This window comes from Hylobates moloch, unplaced genomic scaffold (assembly GCF_009828535.3).
Source record: "Hylobates moloch isolate HMO894 unplaced genomic scaffold, HMol_V3 SCAFFOLD_13, whole genome shotgun sequence".
Taxonomy (NCBI): Eukaryota; Metazoa; Chordata; class Mammalia; order Primates; family Hylobatidae; genus Hylobates; species Hylobates moloch.
The window spans coordinates 47,502,234-47,522,147 of record NW_026652288.1 but is presented as its reverse complement, the minus strand read 5'-3'; the positions used below and the strand labels follow the sequence as shown (position 1 = coordinate 47,522,147).

Below are 19,914 nucleotides of genomic sequence, written 5' to 3'. Positions count from 1 at the left end.
GGAAAAGTGACTAAGATGCTAAGAACGTATTTATAGCTGAGCTCTGACGTAAGTGTCAGTGGGGAGGTAGGGCCAGGCCAGGCACAGCAGCAAGGGGGTGGGAAGAGCTGGAAATTGGGGGCACCTGACAGTGAGGGTGGGGAGAGGTGGGGTCAGTGACTCCTGCAGCCACTTCTTGTCACTTCCCCTGACTGCCTACTGATACCAACAGGTAAGCCTTCTAAGGCACCACCATGGATAGATACCTCCACTTTGCTGACCGATGTTCCAGACGCGAGGGGGTAGAGGGTTGTCATTTACCAGCCCGACCAACAGAATGGGAGCTGGGAGCTGGGGAGAACACTGGACAGAGTTCTTGAATGTGTTTCAGAGCTTGGGGAGAAATGCAGGGTGGACAGGAGGGTCTAATCATCTCAGTGCACCCCCACCCCACTCCACCCCCACCAAATAGTGCCCTGAGGTTCTAGGAAGAGCCTGGTGTATCACCAAGCTCCATTGCCACGTGTTTGTGCGATGAGGTCCAAAACCAAAGGTAGCAGTGATGTGGATCCTGAAGACAGTCTCTCTTCTCTGGCAGTGTGATGGGGAAAGAACAGAGGAACCAGCTTGTCCCTGTCTCTTGTGGGGGAGGCAGGGTCCCCAGAGTGAGAGGTTGAGGAGCACTCCTCATCGCTCCATTCCCCAGAGCTGCCCCTTCCCTGTCCCTGGGAAGCTCCAGCCAGCTGCAAGCCAGCTGATGTCCAGAGGCGCGGCACTGCCACATGGTGGACACTGGTGGTACTGAGGCCCAGCCCTCCAATTAGGAACCCTGTCCCCCAGACCTAATAGTCTCTCTTGACAGCCCCTATCATCTAAACAGAGGGGAGATGAACAAAGTGGAGTAAAGACACATTTCCAAATCACACCCACTTCCCCCACAGCTTTCTCCCCGTCAAGCTTCTTGGAGAAACTGGGGCATAAGGAGAAAAGCTAGCATGAGGCCCACCCTCATGAATTCAAGGTGGAGGGGTCTGAATCCCCCCTCATTTAAAGCCAGTGAGGACTGGGTGCAGTGGCTCATGTCTATAATCCTAGCACCTTGGGAGGCTGAGGTGAGAGGATCGCTTGAGCCCAGGAGCTTGAGACCACCCTAGGCAACACAGCAAGACCCTGTCTCTACAAAAGAATAAAAAATAAATTAGCTTGTGTGGTATGGTGTGGTGTGGTGTGGTGTGGTGTGGTGTGGTGTGGTGTGGTGTGGTGTGTGGTGTGGTGTGGTGTGGTGTGGTGTGGTGTGGTGTGGTGGCACGCACCTGTAGACTTAGCTACTCTGGAAGCTGAGGTGGAAGAATCACTTAGCTCAGGAGGTCAAGGCTGCAGTGAGCTGTGATCAGGCCACCCACCACACTCCAGCCTGGATGACAGAGTGAGACCCTGTCTCAAAAACATAAAAAATAAAATAAAAAATAGGTCAGGTGCGGTGGCTCACGCCTGTAATCCCAGCACTTTGGGAGGCCGAGGTGGGCAGATCATGAGGTCAGGAGATGGAGACCATCCTGGCTAACACAGTGAAACCCCGTCTCTACTAAAAATACAAAAAACTAGCCGGGCGTGGTGGCGGGCAGCTGTAGTCCCAGCCACTCGGGAGGCTGAGGCAGGAGAATGGCGTGAACCCGGGAGACGGAGCTTGCAGTGAGCTGAGATTGTGCCACTGCACTCCAGCCTGGGCGACAGAGCGAGACTCAGCCTCAAAAAATATAAAATAAAATAAAATAAAACAAAATAAAATAAAGCCAGTGAGGAAATGTGGTCAGGAGGGCTGAGACTGGGAACCAAGACTGCTGTATTCACCTTGCTTTGTTGTCAAAAGCTCTTAAAGCTCCCATTTTCTACCCCCATTAACGGGCCTGAAGGGTGGTGCAGTGGCTCACGCCTGTAACCTCAGCACTTTAGGAGGCTGAGGCAAGTGGATTGCTTGAGCCCAGGAGTTCAAGACCAGCCTGGGCAACATAGCGAGACCCTGTCTCTATGGAAAATTTAAAAATTAGCCAGGTGTGGTGGTGCGCACCTGTATTCCCAACTACTAAGGAGGCTGAGGCAGAAGGATTGTCTGAGCCCAGGAGTTCAAGGCTGCAGTGAGCTATGATTGTGCCACTGCACTGCAGCCTGAATAACAGATTGAGACCTTACCTCAATAAAATAAAATAAAATTTAAATTTTAAAAATTTAAGAAAAAAAAGAGGCCTGGCACTACTTCTAGGATGCCCCAAATTTAAGCAACTCTCACAGTCCCTTGAAAGAGAAGTGGCAGCTGGGTATAGGCCCTCCCAAGTGTCATGCCCCCTGACAGTCCTGATGGACTCTGCCCTGTTTAAGATTGCATCACCACCACCACCACCTCTCTGGGCTTCCCCAGACATCACAGGAACACGTTCCCCGCCCCAACCTCCCCCCTCTGGCCCTCCTCCACATCATGCTCCACATCATGCTCCAGGCCAACTGGACTCTGGGCGGCCAGCACAGGCAGGGTCAGGGGGTGACTTCTGTGCCTCGTGGCACTGCCACCTGGGCCTGAGCAAGAGGGCTCCATTCTCCTACCTGCCCAAACCCTCGTCCCTCTCCCAGCTCCAATGCTAGAAATAAAGAGACCAGAATTTTCCTTCTGGCCTAAGGGCCCCAGAGAAATACCCACGGGAACTCACAGCTGCCTCATGGAAACTGCTGCAGCAGTGGTGAAGCTAGAAAGACTAGAGGTATGAGGGAAAATTGCCCTTCCCCACCTGGCTCATAAGGCGTTCCCTCCCCCAAGTCCCAGACCTTGGGGACTGGGCATGTGAAATCATCCTCTTTCTTGCATCATGCGTGTCCACATTGCACCCCCAACCCCCATACCCCTACTTCAGGCCCAGTCACCATGGCCAGATGGTGAAACCTGAGCTGGTGGGGAGGAGGACCTCCACCCCCTGCAGGGGCCTGATGGGCAGCACAGCTGGCCAATCCTGGGACTCCGAGGGTAGGTCGGCTGGCTGACCACTAGGTTTGGAAGCCCCAGGAAGCTGGCTCTAAAGAGGCCCCAGGTCAGTAGCCAGACATGAGCTGTGAGGGTCAAGCACAGCTATCCATCAGATGATCTACTTTCAGCCTTTCTGAGTCCCAGACAATAGAAGACAGGTGGCTCTACCCTTGGCCAAGGGTAGGTGTGGCAGTGGTGTCTGCTGTCACTGTGCCCTCATTGGCCCCCAGCAATCAGACTCAACAGACGGAGCAACTGCCATCTGAGGCTCCCGAACCAGGGCCATTCACCAGGAGCATGGGGCTCCCTGATGTCCAGCTCTGGCTGGTGCTGCTGTGGGCACTGGTGCGAGCACAGGGGACAGGGTCTGTGTGTCCCTCCTGTGGGGGCTCCAAACTGACGCCCCAAGCAGAACGAGCTCTGGTGCTGGAGCTAGCCAAGCAGCAAATCCTGGATGGGTTGCACCTGACCAGTCGTCCCAGAATAACTCATCCTCCACCCCAGGCAGCGCTGACCAGAGCCCTCCGGAGACTACAGCCAGGGAGTGTGGCTTCAGGGAATGGGGAGGAGGTCATCAGCTTTGCTACTGTCACAGGTGGGTGAGGGAGAGAGCAACAGGCAGAGAGCAGACAGGGAAAAGGAGGCAGAAGGAGCCTGGCAGGAGCAGCAGAGGGAGTGGGGTGTGGCAGGAGAACGAGGAGCTGGGGCAGGGACTGGTTGCAGAGGACACAAAGCACTCTCTACTTTTCTAAAGGTAGGTTGGAGGGAGAGCAGTGGGCAGGGCTTGGGGAGTCTCAGAGGAGAGCTTCATCTCTGCTCACATTTTCTTTCCCTTTTCTGTCTTTCGGGCAGACTCCACTTCAGCCTACAGCTCCCTGCTCACTTTTCACTTGTCCACTCCTCGGTCCCACCACCTGTACCATGCCCGCCTGTGGCTGCACGTGCTCCCCACCCTTCCTGGCACTCTTTGCTTGAGGATCTTCCGATGGGGACCAAGGAGGAGGCGCCAAGGGTCCCGTACCCTCCTGGCTGAGCACCACATCACCAACCTGGGCTGGCATGCCTTAACTCTGCCCTCTAGTGGCTTGAGGGGTGAGAAGTCTGGTGTCCTGAAACTGCAACTAGACTGCAGACCCCTAGAAGGCAACAGCACAGTTACTGGACAACCAAGGCGGCTCCTGGACACAGCAGGACATCAGCAGCCCTTCCTAGAGCTTAAGATCCGAGCCAATGAGCCTGGAGCAGGCCGGGCCAGGAGGAGGACCCCCACCTGTGAGCCTGCGACCCCCTTATGTTGCAGGCGAGACCGTTACGTAGACTTCCAGGAACTGGGATGGCAGGACTGGATACTGCAGCCCGAGGGGTACCAACTGAATTACTGCAGTGGGCAGTGCCCTCCCCACCTGGCTGGCAGCCCAGGCATTGCTGCCTCTTTCCATTCTGCCGTCTTCAGCCTCCTCAAAGCCAACAATCCTTGGCCTGCCAGTACCTCGTGTTGTGTCCCTACTGCCCGAAGGCCCCTCTCTCTCCTCTACCTGGATCATAATGGCAATGTGGTCAAAACGGATGTGCCAGATATGGTGGTGGAGGCCTGTGGCTGCAGCTAGCAAGAGGACCTGGGGCTTTGGAGTGAAGAGACCAAGATGAAGTTTCCCAGGCACAGGGCACCTGTGACTGGAGGCAGCAGATTCCTGATCCACACCCCAACCCAATAACCACCTGGCAGTATGACTCACTTGACCCGTACGGGACCCAAATGGGCACTTTCTTGTCTGAGACTCTGGCTTGTTCCAGGTTGGCTGATGTGTTGGGAGATGGGTAAAGCGTTTCTTCTAAAGGGGTCTACCCAGAAAGCATGATTTCCTGCCCTAAGTCCTGTGAGAAGATGTCAGGGACTAGGGAGGGAGGGAGGGAAGGCAGAGAAAAATTACTAAGCCTCTCCCAAGATGAGAAAGTCCTCAAGTGAGGGGAGGAGGAAGCAGATAGATGGTCCAGCAGGCTTGAAGCAGGGTAAGCAGGCTGGCCCAGGGTAAGGGCTGTTGAGGTACCTTAAGGGAGGGTCAAGAGGGAGATGGGCAAGGCGCTGAGGGAGGATGCTTAGGGGACCCCCAGAAACAGGAGTCAGGAAAATGAGGTACTAAGCCTAAGAAGTTCCCTGGTTTTTCCCAGGGGACAGGACCCACTGGGAGACAAGCATTTACACTTTCTTTCTTCTTTTTCTTTTTGTTTTTTTGAGACGGAGTCTCGCTCTGTCACCAGGTTGGAGTGCAGTGGCACGACCTTGGCTCACTGCAACCTCCGTCTCCTGGGTTCAAGTGATTCTTCTGCCTCAGCCTCCCGAGTAGCTGGGATTATAGGCACCCACTAATTTTTGTATTCAACATGTTGGCCAGGATGGTCTTGATTTCTTGACCTCTTGATCCACCCGACTTGGCCTCCCAAAGTGATGAGATTACAGGTGTGAGCCACCGCGCCCAGCTTATACTTTCTTAATAAAAAGGAGAAAGAAAATCAACAAACGTGAGTCATAAAGAAGGGTTCGGGTGATGGTCCAGAGCAACAGTTCTTCAAGTGTACTCTGTAGGCTTCTGGGAGGTCCCTTTTCAGGGGTGTCCACAAAGTCAAAGCTATTTTCATAATAATACTACCATGTTATTTGCCTTTTGAATTCTCATTATCTTAAAATTGTACAGTGGAGTTTTCCAGAGGCTGTGTGACATGTGATTACATCATCTTTCTGACATCATTGTTAATGGAATGTGTGCTTGTATGGTCTTGTGTTATAGTCTTTTTCAGTTTTAATTTCTAATGTAGTGAATTGATAGATGTAAATCATATGAACAAAAGCTCAATGATTTTTTTTTTTTTTTTTTGAGACGGAGTCTCGCTCTGTCACCCAAGCTGGAGTGCAGTGGTGCAATCTCGGCTCACTGCAACCTCCACCTCCCAGGTTCAAGCGATTCTCCTGCCTCAGCCTCCTGAGTAGCTGGGACTACAGGCCTGTGCCACCATGCCCAGCTATTTTTTGTATTTTTAGTAGAGACAGGGTTTCACCATGTTGGCCAGGCTGGTCTTGGACTCCTGACCTGAGGTGATCCGCCCGCCTTGGCCTCCCAAAGTGCTGGGATTACAGGTCTGAGCCACTGTGCCTAACCTAATGACTTTTAAGAGTATAGAGGAAACCAAAAAGTTTGAGACTCACTGGTCTATAGAACTGGGTGGGGAGAAGAAAGTAACGTGTTCTAAGAGAGCTCCTCTTGCTGGGCACCAGTGGTCCCAGCTTCTTGGGAGGCTAAGGCCGGAAGACCGCTTAAACCCAGGAGTTCAAGGCTATGATAACACTTGTGAATAGCCTCTGCACTCCAGCCTGGGCAAATAGTGAGACCCCATTCCAAATAAAAATAAATAAATAAATAAATAAATAAATACATAAATAGCTCCTCTGGAAGAAGGGGCTCGAGGCTGGGGCAGGAGCATGTATGGGGTGCCTTCTTTTCAGTGACCGTTAGTCTGGTCTGACTGAGCTGGGTCTCTGACCCTCTGGGGATAACTAGTCTGGGTCAAAGTCCCAGACCTCCCCCTACCTTCACCTTTTCTTTTCCCCCTTGACCCTCAAACCGAACAGTTAACCCACTGACCTTCCAGACCTAAGGGGGTGGTTCTTGGAAGCAGAGCTAGGATGTGGGAGGTCTGCCTGTGGGGTTGAAAAAAACGGGAGAGGGTGCCCTTTTTCCCTGTCATTCTTTCTCCTCTTTCTCATAAAAATCAGACTGAAATGCTGCCCCTCCCCTATATCCGGTCACGATGGCAACGCAAATCTAAAGAGGCAGGGCACTTCCCTGTCAGGCAGTACCGCCGGGCATAGCAGCCTCTGCCTCTCCGTTTCTCAGAGCTCACATATCCATCTCCTGTGCTTTTAAGTGGGCCTTAGTGAGGGGCTTCTCCTTCGGCTGGGCTCCTCCTTCACCTCCCCAGCTCTTCTGCTTCGACTCCGAGCGGGTGTCATGTGTGAGAACGGCCAGCAGAGGGAGCAGAAAGCCTGGAAGAGCGGCTAGAGCCTGCAGTGGCGTGGTGCGGAGGGGCGGCAGTCTCCAGAACTTCGAGAGGCAGATCCGGGGTTCTCGGGAAAGGGGCTTCAGTCCCAGGGCTCCTTGGTTACCTCGTGAACACACACCCTGCACCCAGAGCCTCAGCCGCTGCTTCTTGCTTTTATGCTCCATAGACTCCTCATCTTCTGCCAGAGCCCCCAGCCCCTCAACTTGATTTGCCCCAAACCCCAACTCTGTCCCAGCCGCTCCAAGTTCCATCCAAAGGGTGAGGCCTGCCGATAAATCACAGGATGGCAGAATGCTCAGTTAGCACCAACCAAAGGCGAGTACCCTACATCCACTATTACCGTTCTCGGTTGAACTTCTCCCTCTACCCCGCAATATTTTCCTCAATCTGGTTGTCGGGGCCTCTTTGGGGCCAGCCGATCCAGAAATCCAAGCCGGGATTTACTACCCACCAACAGCAGCGTGTTCAGCGGGGGGGGGGGGGGGGGCGTAGGCGGTGTAGGGTCCCTCAAGGGAGGGGGAGGATCCTGGGGGTCCTGGGGGTGCAATAAGCCCGGCACCCCCTCTCTTGCTTCCAGCTACCCCGCCTCATCCTCCAGAACGGCAAGAGGGAGGGAAATAGAAGGGAGGTGAGGGGCGAGCGGGAAGAGCGGCGGCAAGCCAGCGGCTGGAGCGAGAAAAAGTTTTTGCAAAAGGGAAAAAAAAAGTTTGCGCTTCTCGCGGGTGGTCCGGGCTTGCGGCCCGGCGGGCTGGGCCGGCGGGAGGGCTGGGGGCCAGGTTGGGGGGGTGGGGGTGGCATCGAGGCTGCGCCGCCGTGGCCCTCTCCGCCCCCCCTCCCCACCGCACACCCCCCAGCCCAGACTCCAGCCCTGGACCGCGCATCCCGAGCCCAGCGCCCAGACAGAGGTGAGAAGGGGGGGCAGGCGGGGGACCACCTGGGAGCAGTGGGGGAGGGGGCCTGAGGGGATGCTCAGCTTCCTAGGGACTCATCCCAGACCCGGGACATAGAGGCAAAATAGGGGTGGCAGAGCCTGGGGTGAGACATTAGAAACTCCAAATTTTTCACTTGTATCTTTCTCTGTATCTTCTTTTTCTTCCCTTTTTTCTTCTGTCAGTATGTGTATCTCTGTCTCAGGGAACCGTGGGTCTTTGTCTCCGCCTCTCCCATATATTAGAAATATCTCACTTTCATGCGGTTAAGCTGAAGAGGCTGGAGGGATGGCTAGCTGGAGGTCTGCGTTGTAGAGAGGGAACTCCAGGTGTGTGTCTGTGCGTGGGGCAGAAAGACGTCAGTGTTTCTGAAAGGAGGGGACTGCAAAGGAGGGAGCTCCAGGTGGGGTGGGGACGGGTGTGTGGGAGGCAACAGAGCCACTAGGGGCCAGCCAGGCTTGAACCCTTGACCTGTCTTGTGACAGATGTGCCAGTGGATGCTTGTGTTTTGGGGGAAAGGAGTGTCTTCTGGACTTGGAAGGGGGCTGGGGGCGGGGGGCTGTCCAAGATGTAGTGAAGGCCCTAGAATGACCTCAGGCAATTTTGGACTGCTAAGTCCCAAGGGCTGTGGGCAAGGCGCTCAGGAGGAGCCGGGGAGACCTTGTCTTGACCCTCTGACCTCAGGACCACCGGGGCAGCGGGAGCCAGCCGCAGGGAGACCCCTACCGGGGCTGGGCGGGACCACTGGTCACTGCCAGCCTGTGTATCCCCGTTGGCCCCCCGCCCAAACGGGAGCTGGGGATCGAGGCCCCTCCTCTGCCTCAGACCACCCTGCCTGCCCTTGCTCCCCGCTCTGAATTCTCTTTCAGGTCCCATGACCCCGAAACAATCAGCACTGGGCAGCTAGCTTTCGGGACAGGATTAGGGAAAGGGGACCCCGTAGAGCCTGAGACTGAGGGTTTTCGGGGTCTGGAGAGCTGGGGTCTTATAGGATAGGTCTTTACGTTCCAGTAGAGGGAGAAGGCGGGCGGTTTCCCGGGGGATATGTAAGGGTCGGAATAAGTGTGGTTTTCCCTAGGGGGCGGGGTCCAGAGACCTCTCCCCCTCCACCATTATCTCCCTGGCATCCCCGCCCTTGACGTCACCAGGGGGTTCCCGGGGGTCTGGAGGGGTTAACCCTTGGGAAGCCGGCTGCTATAACCAGGAACCTAAGGTGTCCGGGCCCCTCCTCCTCCCCATACACACCTAATTTTATTGACCCAGTCACTTTCTCTCATTTCTCTCCCCTATGCTTTCTGGATTCTTCTCCCTTTCTAACCCCACCAACGGGGACCCCCATTCTCCAGTAGTGCCCCCCTGGGCGCCACTGCCTGCTTTCCGGATGCGCTGAGAGGAGGAGGGAAGAATGCGGCCCGCCCCTCAGCCCCCACCCCTACCGCTCGCTCGACTGGGCTCCCGGGGCGGGCGGGGGGAGCGGAGCCGTCTGCAGCCAGTGCCTGCGGCGGCGACTTGGGTGGGCCGAGGAGGCACGGGGGCGGGGAAGGCGGGACCGGGAGTAGGGGGGCGGAGCCGACTCCTGGGAGTTGGGGAGCGGGGGTGCAAGGGGGACGCTGGAAAACAGGGAGACACCGAAGATGGTTTAGGGTTCCGGCAGGGGAACCTTAGAGCTCCCTGTCCCATCCCGAACTCTCACACCCCAGAAAAACTTTACCGAAGCTAAAAAAGTTGGCGACATTTTCCTTTTACTAGCCTGAAGGGGAGATGTGGGTGGGCTGTGGCACGCGTGGGCGAGGGGTGTAGCCCCATTTCCTTGGAGGCTCTTCGGCGGCTGGGCAGTGGAGCAGAAAGATGACTGAGTAGGCAAGTTTGGGGGAGTCTCTAGTGTTTGGGGGATCATTTGCGAACTTGCCTCCTTCCCCTGGGTGAGTCATAGAGGGAAGGAGGCGGGAGAATTGTCCCCCCATCCAGCTGCCAGCCAGCTGTGCCCCCCGCCCCCCAACATTAGTGCCAAGGTCGAGTTGGGAGGTCTTGGATGCGGGATCCGCATCTCTGTTGGAAAAGGAGGAGTTAGGAAGGGTACGGCCCAGGCTGCCGGGCCGGGCTGGGTCGCGGGGTCCGGGTTCCGCTCCCCATCTCACCCCGCCCTCACCCTAAATCCCAGCATCCCGGGATCACCCACCGCGCCGGCCGGCCCGGCCCGCTCCCGGTGGTTCTCCACCCCACCCCGCCCCACCCCACCCTCATTCCCGGGAGACCGGAAAACCCGGGATGGAGTCAAAACTGGAGTTTGAAAAGAAAAACGGACAGCAGCACCTTCTTCCTCGCTACGCTTTTATAACGATCACATTGTTTTTTTCATTCTCTCGGAGTCTCCCCTCATACTTCCTTTCCTGTTCCCCCAAAACAGAGACAAAAAGATTAGGTGGGCCCGATTTAAACTACCCCAGAATAACACCAGCTTTCACTTTTGTACCCAACAGACCCAGAAGACTCCCCTCAGGAACCTTACCTCCTCCTCCACACTGTTTTCTGTCTAAGAGGGCAGATCGCTTGTGCTCCCTCCTGGCCCCACCTGGCTCTATGTCGGGACTGTGGCTAGGGCTCCCTCTGCTGGACACTGCAGAGATTGTACACGGGCTGTCCCTGGGGAGGGGCACAAGAAGGAAGGGGAAACGGACTCTAGCAGAGCCGCCCAGTGCTTGAAGCCAGATCCATCACACGAGTTCTCCCATCCCACCCCTCAAAGCCGGCCCGGGGTTAGAGCAAGAAGAATTAGAGGGTCCATGTTACTAAAATCACTTGAAGTTAATATAGGCACAATTAGTCCAAAACATGCCCTCTACACACAGACCACACAGGCAAAGCTCCCACCCAGTTCCCAAGAAGATCCCCAGAGTACACAGACTACAAGACTGCCTCTGCGTCTCTGGAACATCATTTCCCCTTATCCCCTCCCTCACTCAGTGAGTGATGCTTTTTTCTTTTTTTCTTTTTTTTTTTTTTTTGAGACGGAATCTCTCTCTGTCGCCCAGGCTGGAGTGCAGTGGCGCCATCTCGACTCACTGAAACCTCCGCCTCCCAGGTTCAAGCGATTCTCCTGCCTCAGCCTTCCGAGTAGCTGGGACTACAGGCGCCCGCCATCATGACTGGCTAATTTTTGTATTTTTGTAGAGACGGGGGTTTCACCGTGTTGGCCAGGCTGGTCTTGAAGTGACCTCAGGTGATCCTCCCGCCTCAGCCTCTCAAAGTGTTGGGATTACAGGTGTGAGCCACCATGCCCGGCCCAGTGATGCTCTTTTCAACTCGATTTTCATGGCACATGCCTTAGAGGGGCAGGGGACACCAGGGATGTTCTGCCCAGGATTCTGTGCCTGAGACTGCTGTCTGACCGTCTCTATTTGCCTCCACCTTTATAACTACCTTCCCTTTCTGCAGTGTCCCCACACCCTCCTCTGAGACGCCATGTTCAACTCGATGACCCCACCACCAGTCAGTAGCTATGGCGAGCCCTGCTGTCTCCGGCCCCTCCCCAGTCAGGGGGCCCCCAGTGTGGGGACAGAAGGTCAGTGTATATACCAATCCCTGGGCCTTGAGGATTTGGCAGGTCTCCCACTTGGGCCCACTCCCACCCCATGCCAGTTTCCTATCTACAGGAGGATTTGAGACCCCATGTCATATGGACCTGGAATCTGGGATCAGGTCATGTCTGGGGTTTTAAGGTGAGGCTTACGTATCCTGCATTCCCATTCCAGCTGTCTCTTTTTTCTAGGACTGTCTGGCCCGCCCTTCTGCCACCAAGCTAACCTCATGTCCGGCCCCCACAGTTATGGGTCAGCCAGAGAGACCAACAGCTACACCGAGGGTGAGGGCTCAGGCAACACCTCTTCCCTTTCTGCCCCTCTCTGACTTGTTCTGAAAGAGAAAGTGGGAGGGCAGGGGATCTCACTTGGAGGAGGAGATGCTTGGAGATGTGAGGCATCAGAGCACCATCAAGAAGTCACAGATGGGGCCGGGCACGGTGGCTCACGCCTGTAATCCCAGCACTTTGTGGGGAGGCCGTGGCAAGAAGATCGCTTGAGGTCAGGAATTCAAGACCAGCCAGGCCAACATGGTGAAACCCCGTCTCTACTAACAATACAAAAATTAGCCAGGCGTGGTGGCGTGCACCTGTAGTCCTGATTACAGGGGAGGCTGAGGCAGGAGAATCACTTGAAGCTGGGAACGTGGAGGTTGCAGTGAGGCAAGATGGTGCCACGCACTCCAGCCTGGGTTACAGAGCATGACTCTGTGTCTCTCAAAAAAAAAAAAAAAAGTCACAGATAGGATCAACAGGGCAAAGCAGAATCAAGTATCATTGGTTTTGCCAAGTCAGGACCCATAGGTTAGGTGCATGAAGAGACATGCCCCTTTACCATATCCATCTCTGCTGTCTCCTGCCCCAGGCCCACTCTTTTCTTCTCCCCGGAGTGCAGTCAAGTTGACCAAGAAGCGGGCACTGTCCATCTCACCTCTGTCAGATGCCAGCCTGGACCTGCAGACGGTTATCCGCACCTCACCCAGCTCCCTCGTAGCTTTCATCAACTCACGATGCACATCTCCAGGAGGCTCCTACGGTCATCTCTCCATTGGCACTATGAGGTGCAGTCAGCCCTGGGCCAAGAGGCCCCTAAAGCCCCTACCAAAGTCCATTAAAAGTCTCAAGCCCTCAAACTACGTAACCCTATTTGAATCCTTGTCATTTCAAAGACAACTCTCCTCAGTACTTCCCTGGGACTGCCTCAACCACTACAAATCCCAAGTCTTCCAGAAATCCTCCAAATAGCCCAATCCTTCCTGAGACTTCCTAACTGTCTTAAGTAACTGCCTCCTCTCCTCCTCAGCCCATCTCTGGGATTCCCAGCCCAGATGAATCACCAAAAAGGGCCCTCACCTTCCTTCGGGGTCCAGCCTTGTGGTCCCCATGACTCCGCCCGGGGTGGGATGATCCCACATCCTCAGTCCCGGGGACCCCTCCCAACTTGCCAGGTGAGAGTCCCCATATTGCTACCTGATTTCCCTCAGCTCAGGGTGGGTGGGTGGTGGATTTTGTAGGGGAAAGGTGAAGGAAGGACAAGGGATATAAGTTTTCAGTACTAGAAAAGTAAAGAGGTGTGGGTGCTGGGGTTCACTCCTTGCAGTTGAGTCAGACACGTCCAAATGGGATCCCACCTTTTGCCCATCCCATTCACCAGTGTAGTCTGAGGAGGAAGTCCCTTCCAAACCCAGGAGGCTCTAGCTGCTTGGGTGGGGGCACTTAGGCCAGGAAGACCTGGCTTGGTTTCCTCTTCCTTCTGCTTGCTTCCACCCTCATCACCGTCACCTCTTCCCCTGGGGAAGCTGAAGTCTGAGCTGGACATGCTGGTTGGCAAGTGCCGGGAGGAACCCTTGGAAGGTGATATGTCCAGCCCCAACTCCACAGGCATACAGGTAAGGGGATGGGTGGGAGCTTTACCTCTGGGACCTGAGCAAAACTAAAGGTCACCCAAGTGACCCTGAGATTGCCTCTCTTGCCCTAGGATCCCCTGTTGGGGATGCTGGATGGGCGGGAGGACCTTGAGAGAGAGGAGAAGCGTGAGCCTGAATCTGTGTATGAAACTGACTGCCGTTGGGATGGCTGCAGCCAGGAATTTGACTCCCAAGAGCAGCTGGTGCACGTGAGCCCCAGGGGGTAACAGGAATGGCTAGCCGGAACCTTTAGGAGATTCTGAGTGGGACATGGTGGAATCCGGCTGAGGGCAGGAGGTCAGAGGAGACTGAGGTTGAATGCTCAGTTGGGTAGGCAGAAGCTCAGAAGTTGTAGCTTTGCCTTAGGGAGCTGGAAGACCTGAGACGTGAGATACGATATTGTTCTTGCCTCTTCCTCCTTGAGGTGGAGTCGTGGAAGAGGAACAGCGGGTGGAGGGAAGGTCTGTTCTGGACCTTGGGGGCATGGGAGAGCCTTGGAGTGCCTTTGTATCTTCTCCCTCAGCACATCAACAGCGAGCACATCCACGGGGAGCGGAAAGAGTTCGTGTGCCACTGGGGGGGCTGCTCCAGGGAGCTGAGGCCCTTCAAAGCCCAGTATATGCTGGTGGTGCACATGCGCAGACACACTGGCGAGAAGCCACACAAGTGCACGGTGAGGCACCAGTGTCCCAAGTCCAGGGTCTCTTCCTAAATCGGGGCTGTCATTAAAGGTAGGGCCCAAGGCAGACTTGCTTTTATAAGTCCTTTCTTCCATAAACAAATATTAAAAATAATGTTTGTGTGACTGTGTTGGCATAAAGATGAATATGATGATATATATTAAAACACTCTTGGACCTAAAAGCTCATTTTTTTTCCCCTTGATTTTAAAAGACATTAAAACAGGCCAGGCACGGTGGCTGACACCTGTAATCCCAGCACTTTGGGAGGCTGAGCCGGGCAGATCACAAGGTCAGGAGTTCGAGACCAGCTTGGCCAATATGGTGAAACCCTGCCTCTACTAAAAATATAAAAATTAGCTGGGCGTGGTGATGGGCGCCTGTAGTACCTGCTACTCGGGAGGCTGAGGCAGAAGAATCACTTGAACCCGGGAGGTGGAGGTTGCAGTGAGCCGAGATGGCGCCACTGCCCTCCAGCCTGGGCTACAGAGCAAAACTCCGCCTCAAAAAAAATTTTTTTTAAAAAGACATTAAAACATGTTCGTGGGCCTCTTAAAGTATTGTCGGCCTTCAGTACTGTGCCTACTACTCTGCCTAATGGATAAACCCTGCATCAAGGACAACAGCCTGTTCCCCCAAGACGACCCCATCTTGGGACAGCCTAAGATCCCCATGCAGAGAAATCTGCCCAGGCTTGGTCAGAAGATGCTCTAGCTTCTTTATATTCCCACAGGGAGAGTGCCTCCAACTGCTTCCCTTCTCCAAGTTCTTGCCTGCCCTTGTCCCCGAGTTTTGGGAATTCTCTCGAAGCCCCAGTGCCTTTCATCTTGAGTTATATTCTCTGATGTGTGTCCTTTTGGAGATTGAGGGTTCCTTCCATCTCCATGTCCTCTGTCTGAGAACTATCCTTTGACCCCCGCATGTCCCCCAGTTTGAAGGGTGCCGGAAGTCATACTCACGCCTCGAAAACCTGAAGACGCACCTGCGGTCACACACGGGTGAGAAGCCATACATGTGTGAGCATGAGGGCTGCAGTAAAGCCTTCAGCAATGCCAGTGACCGAGCCAAGCACCAGAATCGGACCCATTCCAATGAGGTGAATGCCCCAACTAAGAGACCCTCCCCTCTTGAGAAGCCACCTACCAGGGAGATTTCCCCCATAAGAAATCCCTTAGCCCAGCACCCACTCCACAGAGGTGAGTCTCCCTCCCCACATAATTCGCCCAGAAAAGCTTTTCTGAAACCCAGAATTTCCACTTCACCACTCCTCCTCCTACCTCTAACCTCTAACCAGCCAAAGGGCTAACCTAAAAGATGCCATCTAGAGGAGACCCCTGATCCCTCCAACCCCTGGATTTATGGGACGTCACAGCCCTGGGTTCACCCGCTCATCTTTCCCAGGCTGTCAGTTTTCCTAACCCTCCACTTAATCTCTGCATCTTTGACTCCCACCCGGGGCCTCCACCCTCCTTACTTCCTTTGGTGCTGTGTGCTCCTCCCCTGCCCCCTGTGTTGTCACCACTTTTTCCCATTTCTTCTGCATTCTTCCGCTTTGATCTGTTTGCTTTCTGTCTCCACTCTCCACTCAACAGAAGCCGTATGTGTGTAAGCTCCCTGGCTGCACCAAACGCTATACAGATCCCAGCTCACTGCGAAAACATGTCAAGACAGTGCATGGTCCTGACGCCCATGTGACCAAACGGCACCGAGGGGATGGCCCCCTGCCTCGGGCACCATCCATTTCTACAGTGGAGCCCAAGAGGGAGCGGGAAGGAGGTCCCATCAGGGAGGAGAGCAGACTGACTGTGCCAGAGGGTGCCATGGTGAGAGAGCCCAGGCAACCCTCACCTCCATACCCCAGCTCACCCTGTGGACATCTTTCTAGTTACTTCCCTCCTACAGAAGTCACTCTTCTGTGACCAGTCTGCCTGTCTCTTGTTTAGTGTTGCTCTTTGGGCTTCCCCAAATCTAGAGATTTTAGAATCTTTCTCTGTCTCACTCTCTCACTCTCTCTCTCTCCTTCCTTCCTTCCTTCTTTCCTTTCTTCTTTTCTTTCTTTCTCTCTCTCTCTCTCTCTCTCTTTCTGACAGGGTCTTGCTCTGTTGCCCAGGCTGGAGTGTAGTGGCATAATCATAGCTCACTGCAGCCTCAAACTCCTGGGCTCAGGTGATCACTACAGGCACACACCATCATGCCTGGCTAATTTTTCTTCTTTTTAGAGATGGAGTCTTGCTATGTTGACCAGGCTGGTCTCAAACTCCTGGCCTCGAATGATCCTCCCACCTCAGCTTCCCACAGTGCTGGGATGAGCCAATGCATCCAACCCAAACTCTTCCTTTTTTTTTCAGACGGAGTCTCGCTCTGTTGCCCAGGCTGGAGTGCAGTGGCACGATCTCGGCTCACTGCAACCTCCGCCTCCTGGGTTCACGCCATTCTGCCTCAGCCTCCTGAGTAGCTGGGACTACAGGTGCCTGCCACCACGCCCAGCTAACTTTTTTGTATTTTTAGTAGAGATGGGGTTTCACCGTGTTAACCAGGATGGTCTCGATCTCCTGACCTCATGATCCGCCCGCCTCGGCCTCCCAAAGTGCTGGGATTACAGGCGTGAGCCACCGCACCCGGCAACTCTTTCTTAAATAGCACTTAGTATATGTTCCAAGCCTTTTACATGTATAATTTCATGTACTTCTCACAGCAACTTCATGAGAAAGGGACTCACTGTTCCCATTTTCAGATGAAGAAACTCAGGCATAGAGAAATAGCCCAAGGTCATAGAACTAAGAGCAAGAATTTGAGTCCAGCCAGTCTGTGCTCCAGCCTAGGTTCTTCTCATCAAATGTCTCACATTCAGTTTGCTCCCCCATCTCTTACCTGCTTAGCCCTTTCTACACTTCCAAGCTTCCTTGGAACCCCAGCAGTCACTGGGACACAGGCTTCAGCCACTTATCAAGTTGAAGGAGCTATGGGGAAGGGTGTTGCCCTCAGGCCTCATCTTCTCCACAGAAGCCACAGCCAAGCCCTGGGGCCCAGTCATCCTGCAGCAGTGACCACTCCCCGGCAGGCAGTGCAGCCAATACAGACAGCGGTGTGGAAATGACTGGCAATGCAGGGGGCAGCAATGAAGACCTCTCCAGCTTGGACGAGGGACCTTGCATCGCTGGCACTGGTCTGTCCACTCTTCGCCGCCTTGAGAACCTCAGGCTGGACCAGCTGCATCAACTCCGGCCAGTAGGGACCCGGGGTCTCAAACTGCCCAGCTTGTCCCACACCGGTGAGACCTGGGTGTGGGAGGTGTGGCTGGGGTGAGATCTGGACCTGCCCTGAGGTTGAGAGGAGGAAGTCACCCTTGAGGGCTGTCACATAGCACTTTTGTATAATTAGAAAATGATCTCCTTCCTCAAGACACTTTCCATTTATCAGAAAATAGTTGTGATGTACAAACATGCAAAGGCTAGCCAGGCATGGTGGTGGGCACCTGTAATCCCAGCTACTCAGGAAGCTGAGGCAGGAGAATCGCTTGAACCTGGGAGGCAGAGGTTGCAGTGAGCTGAGATTGCGCCATTGCACTCCAGCTTGGGCAACAAGAGCGAAACTCTGTCTCAAACAAAACAAAACAAACAAACAAACAAACAAGTATGCAAAGGCTATGATGCGAATGCTGTTCCCTAGGACTGTGCAGCATACAACCTGCACAACTGTTCATAGCGATCCTGAATCCTTGGTAACCCAGAAACAGAATAGGCATGGGAGAAGTAGGAGACAGAACTGACTGGTTAGGGATAACGAGCTTATACCTGGGAATCCAGGACAAGGCTGTTGCATGGAGGAGGCAGGGTGAGATTTAGGAAGATCCTTGACCGTCCTACCTTTTCTCCCCATCCCTTGCAGGTACCCCTGTGTCCCGCCGCGTGGGCCCCCCAGTCTCTCTTGACCGCCGCAGCAGCAGCTCCAGCAGCATCAGCTCTGCCTATACTGTCAGCCGCCGCTCCTCCCTGGCCTCTCCTTTCCCCCCTGGCTCCCCACCAGAGAATGGAGCATCCTCCCTGCCTGGCCTTATGCCTGCCCAGCACTACCTGCTCCGGGCAAGATATGCTTCAGCCGGAGGGGGTGGTACTCCGCCCACTGCAGCATCCAGCCTGGATCGGATAGGGGGTCTTCCCATGCCTCCTTGGAGAAGCCGAGCCGAGTATCCAGGATACAACCCCAATGCAGGGGTCACCCGGAGGGCCAGTGACCCAGCCCGGGCTGCTGACCGTCCTGCTCCAGCTAGAGTCCAGAGGTTCAAGAGCCTGGGCTGTGTCCATACCCCACCCACTGTGGCAGGGGGAGGACAGAACTTTGATCCTTACCTCCCAACCTCTGTCTACTCACCACAGCCCCCCAGCATCACTGAGAATGCTGCCATGGATGCTAGAGGGCTACAGGAAGAGCCAGAAGTTGGGACCTCTATGGCGGGCAGTGGTCTGAACCCCTATATGGACTTCCCACCTGCTGATACTCTGGGATATGGGGGACCTGAAGGGGCAGCAGCTGAGCCTTATGGAGCGAGGGGTCCAGGCTCTCTGCCCCTTGGGCCTGGTCCACCCACCAACTATGGCCCCAACCCCTGTCCCCAGCAGGCCTCATATCCTGACCCCACCCAAGAAACATGGGGTGAGTTCCCTTCCCACTCTGGGCTGTACCCAAGCCCCAAGGCTCTAGGTGGAACCTACAGCCAGTGTCCTCGACTTGAACATTATGGACAAGTGCAAGTCAAGCCAGAACAGGCGTGCCCAGTGGGGTCTGACTCCACAGGACTGGCACCCTGCCTCAGTGCCCACCCCAGTGAGGGGCCCCCACATCCACAGCCTCTCATTTCCCATTACCCCCAGCCCCCTCCTCCCCAATATCTCCAGTCAGGCCCCTATCCCCAGCCACCCCCTGATTATCTTCCTTCAGAACCCAGACCTTGCCTGGACTTTGATTCCCCCACCCATTCCACAGGGCAGCTCAAGGCTCAGCTTGTGTGTAATTATGTTCAATCTCAACAGGAGCTGCTGTGGGAGGGTGGGGGCAGGGAAGATGCCCCAGCCCAGGAACCTTCCTACCAGAGTCCTAAGTTTCTGGGGGGTTCCCAGGTTAGCCCAAGCCCTGCTAAAGCTCCAGTGACCACATATGGACCTGGCTTTGGACCCAACTTGCCCAATCACAAGTCAGGCTCCTATCTCACCCCTTCACCATGCCATGAAAATTTTGTAGTGGGGACAAACAGGGCTTCCCATAGGGCAGCAGCACCACCTCGACTTCTGCCCCCATTGCCAACTTGCTATGGGCCTCTCAAAGTAGGAGGCACAAACCCCAGCTGTGGCCATCCTGAGGTGGGCAGGCTAGGAGGGGGTCCTGCCTTGTACCCTCCTCCCGAAGGACAGGTATGTAACCCCCTGGACTCTCTTGATCTTGACAACACTCAGCTGGACTTTGTGGCTATTCTGGATGAGGCCCAGGGGCTGAGTCCTCCTCCTTCCCATGATCAGGGGGGCAGCTCCGGACATACCCCACCTCCCTCTGGGCCCCCCAACATGGCTGTGGGCAACATGAGTGTCTTACTGAGATCCCTACCTGGGGAAACACAATTCCTCAACTCTAGTGCCTAAAGAGTGGGGAATCTCATCCATCACAGATCGCATTTCCTAAGGGGTTTCTATCCTTCTAGAAAAATTGGGGGAGCTGCAGTCCCCTGCACAAGATGCCCCAGGGATGGGAGATATGGGCTGGGGGCTATGTATAGTCTGTAT

At 54.8% G+C, this 19,914-nt stretch overlaps 2 protein-coding genes across 2 annotated transcripts; both read left to right on the top strand.

The window, feature by feature from the left end:
• The first annotated feature begins 3,059 nt into the window (after nucleotides 1–3,059).
• Nucleotides 3,060–5,762, top strand: INHBE (inhibin subunit beta E). The gene is made up of 2 exons (XM_032173277.2): nucleotides 3,060–3,587; nucleotides 3,845–5,762. Exons 1-2 carry the CDS (start codon nucleotides 3,290–3,292, stop codon nucleotides 4,597–4,599), a joined length of 1,053 nt encoding a protein of 350 aa, XP_032029168.1. The 5' UTR covers nucleotides 3,060–3,289; the 3' UTR covers nucleotides 4,600–5,762.
• Nucleotides 5,763–7,536: 1,774 nt separating this feature from the next.
• GLI1 (GLI family zinc finger 1) lies at nucleotides 7,537–19,831 on the top strand. The gene is made up of 12 exons (XM_032173264.2): nucleotides 7,537–7,953; nucleotides 11,413–11,539; nucleotides 11,747–11,839; nucleotides 12,420–12,615; nucleotides 12,858–13,002; nucleotides 13,354–13,443; nucleotides 13,533–13,670; nucleotides 13,985–14,134; nucleotides 15,072–15,236; nucleotides 15,733–15,963; nucleotides 17,144–17,411; nucleotides 18,029–19,831. The coding sequence occupies exons 2-12, from the start codon at nucleotides 11,440–11,442 to the stop codon at nucleotides 19,771–19,773; spliced, it is 3,321 nt and encodes a 1,106-aa protein (XP_032029155.1). The 5' UTR covers nucleotides 7,537–7,953; nucleotides 11,413–11,439; the 3' UTR covers nucleotides 19,774–19,831.
• Nucleotides 19,832–19,914: the final 83 nt, after the last annotated feature.

Bases quoted from the DNA above. Each gene is read 5' to 3' on its own strand.
- INHBE (XM_032173277.2), top strand. From the start codon at position 3,290: ATGGGGCTCCCTGATGTCCAGCTCTGGCTGGTGCTGCTGTGGGCACTG. The intron at 3,588-3,844 runs GTGGGTGAGGGA...TCTTTCGGGCAG, and splicing joins CAGCTTTGCTACTGTCACAG to ACTCCACTTCAGCCTACAGC.
- GLI1 (XM_032173264.2), top strand. From the start codon at position 11,440: ATGTTCAACTCGATGACCCCACCACCAGTCAGTAGCTATGGCGAGCCC. The intron at 11,840-12,419 runs GTGAGGGCTCAG...CTCCTGCCCCAG, and splicing joins GACCAACAGCTACACCGAGG to GCCCACTCTTTTCTTCTCCC. The intron at 17,412-18,028 runs GTGAGACCTGGG...CATCCCTTGCAG, and splicing joins GCCCAGCTTGTCCCACACCG to GTACCCCTGTGTCCCGCCGC.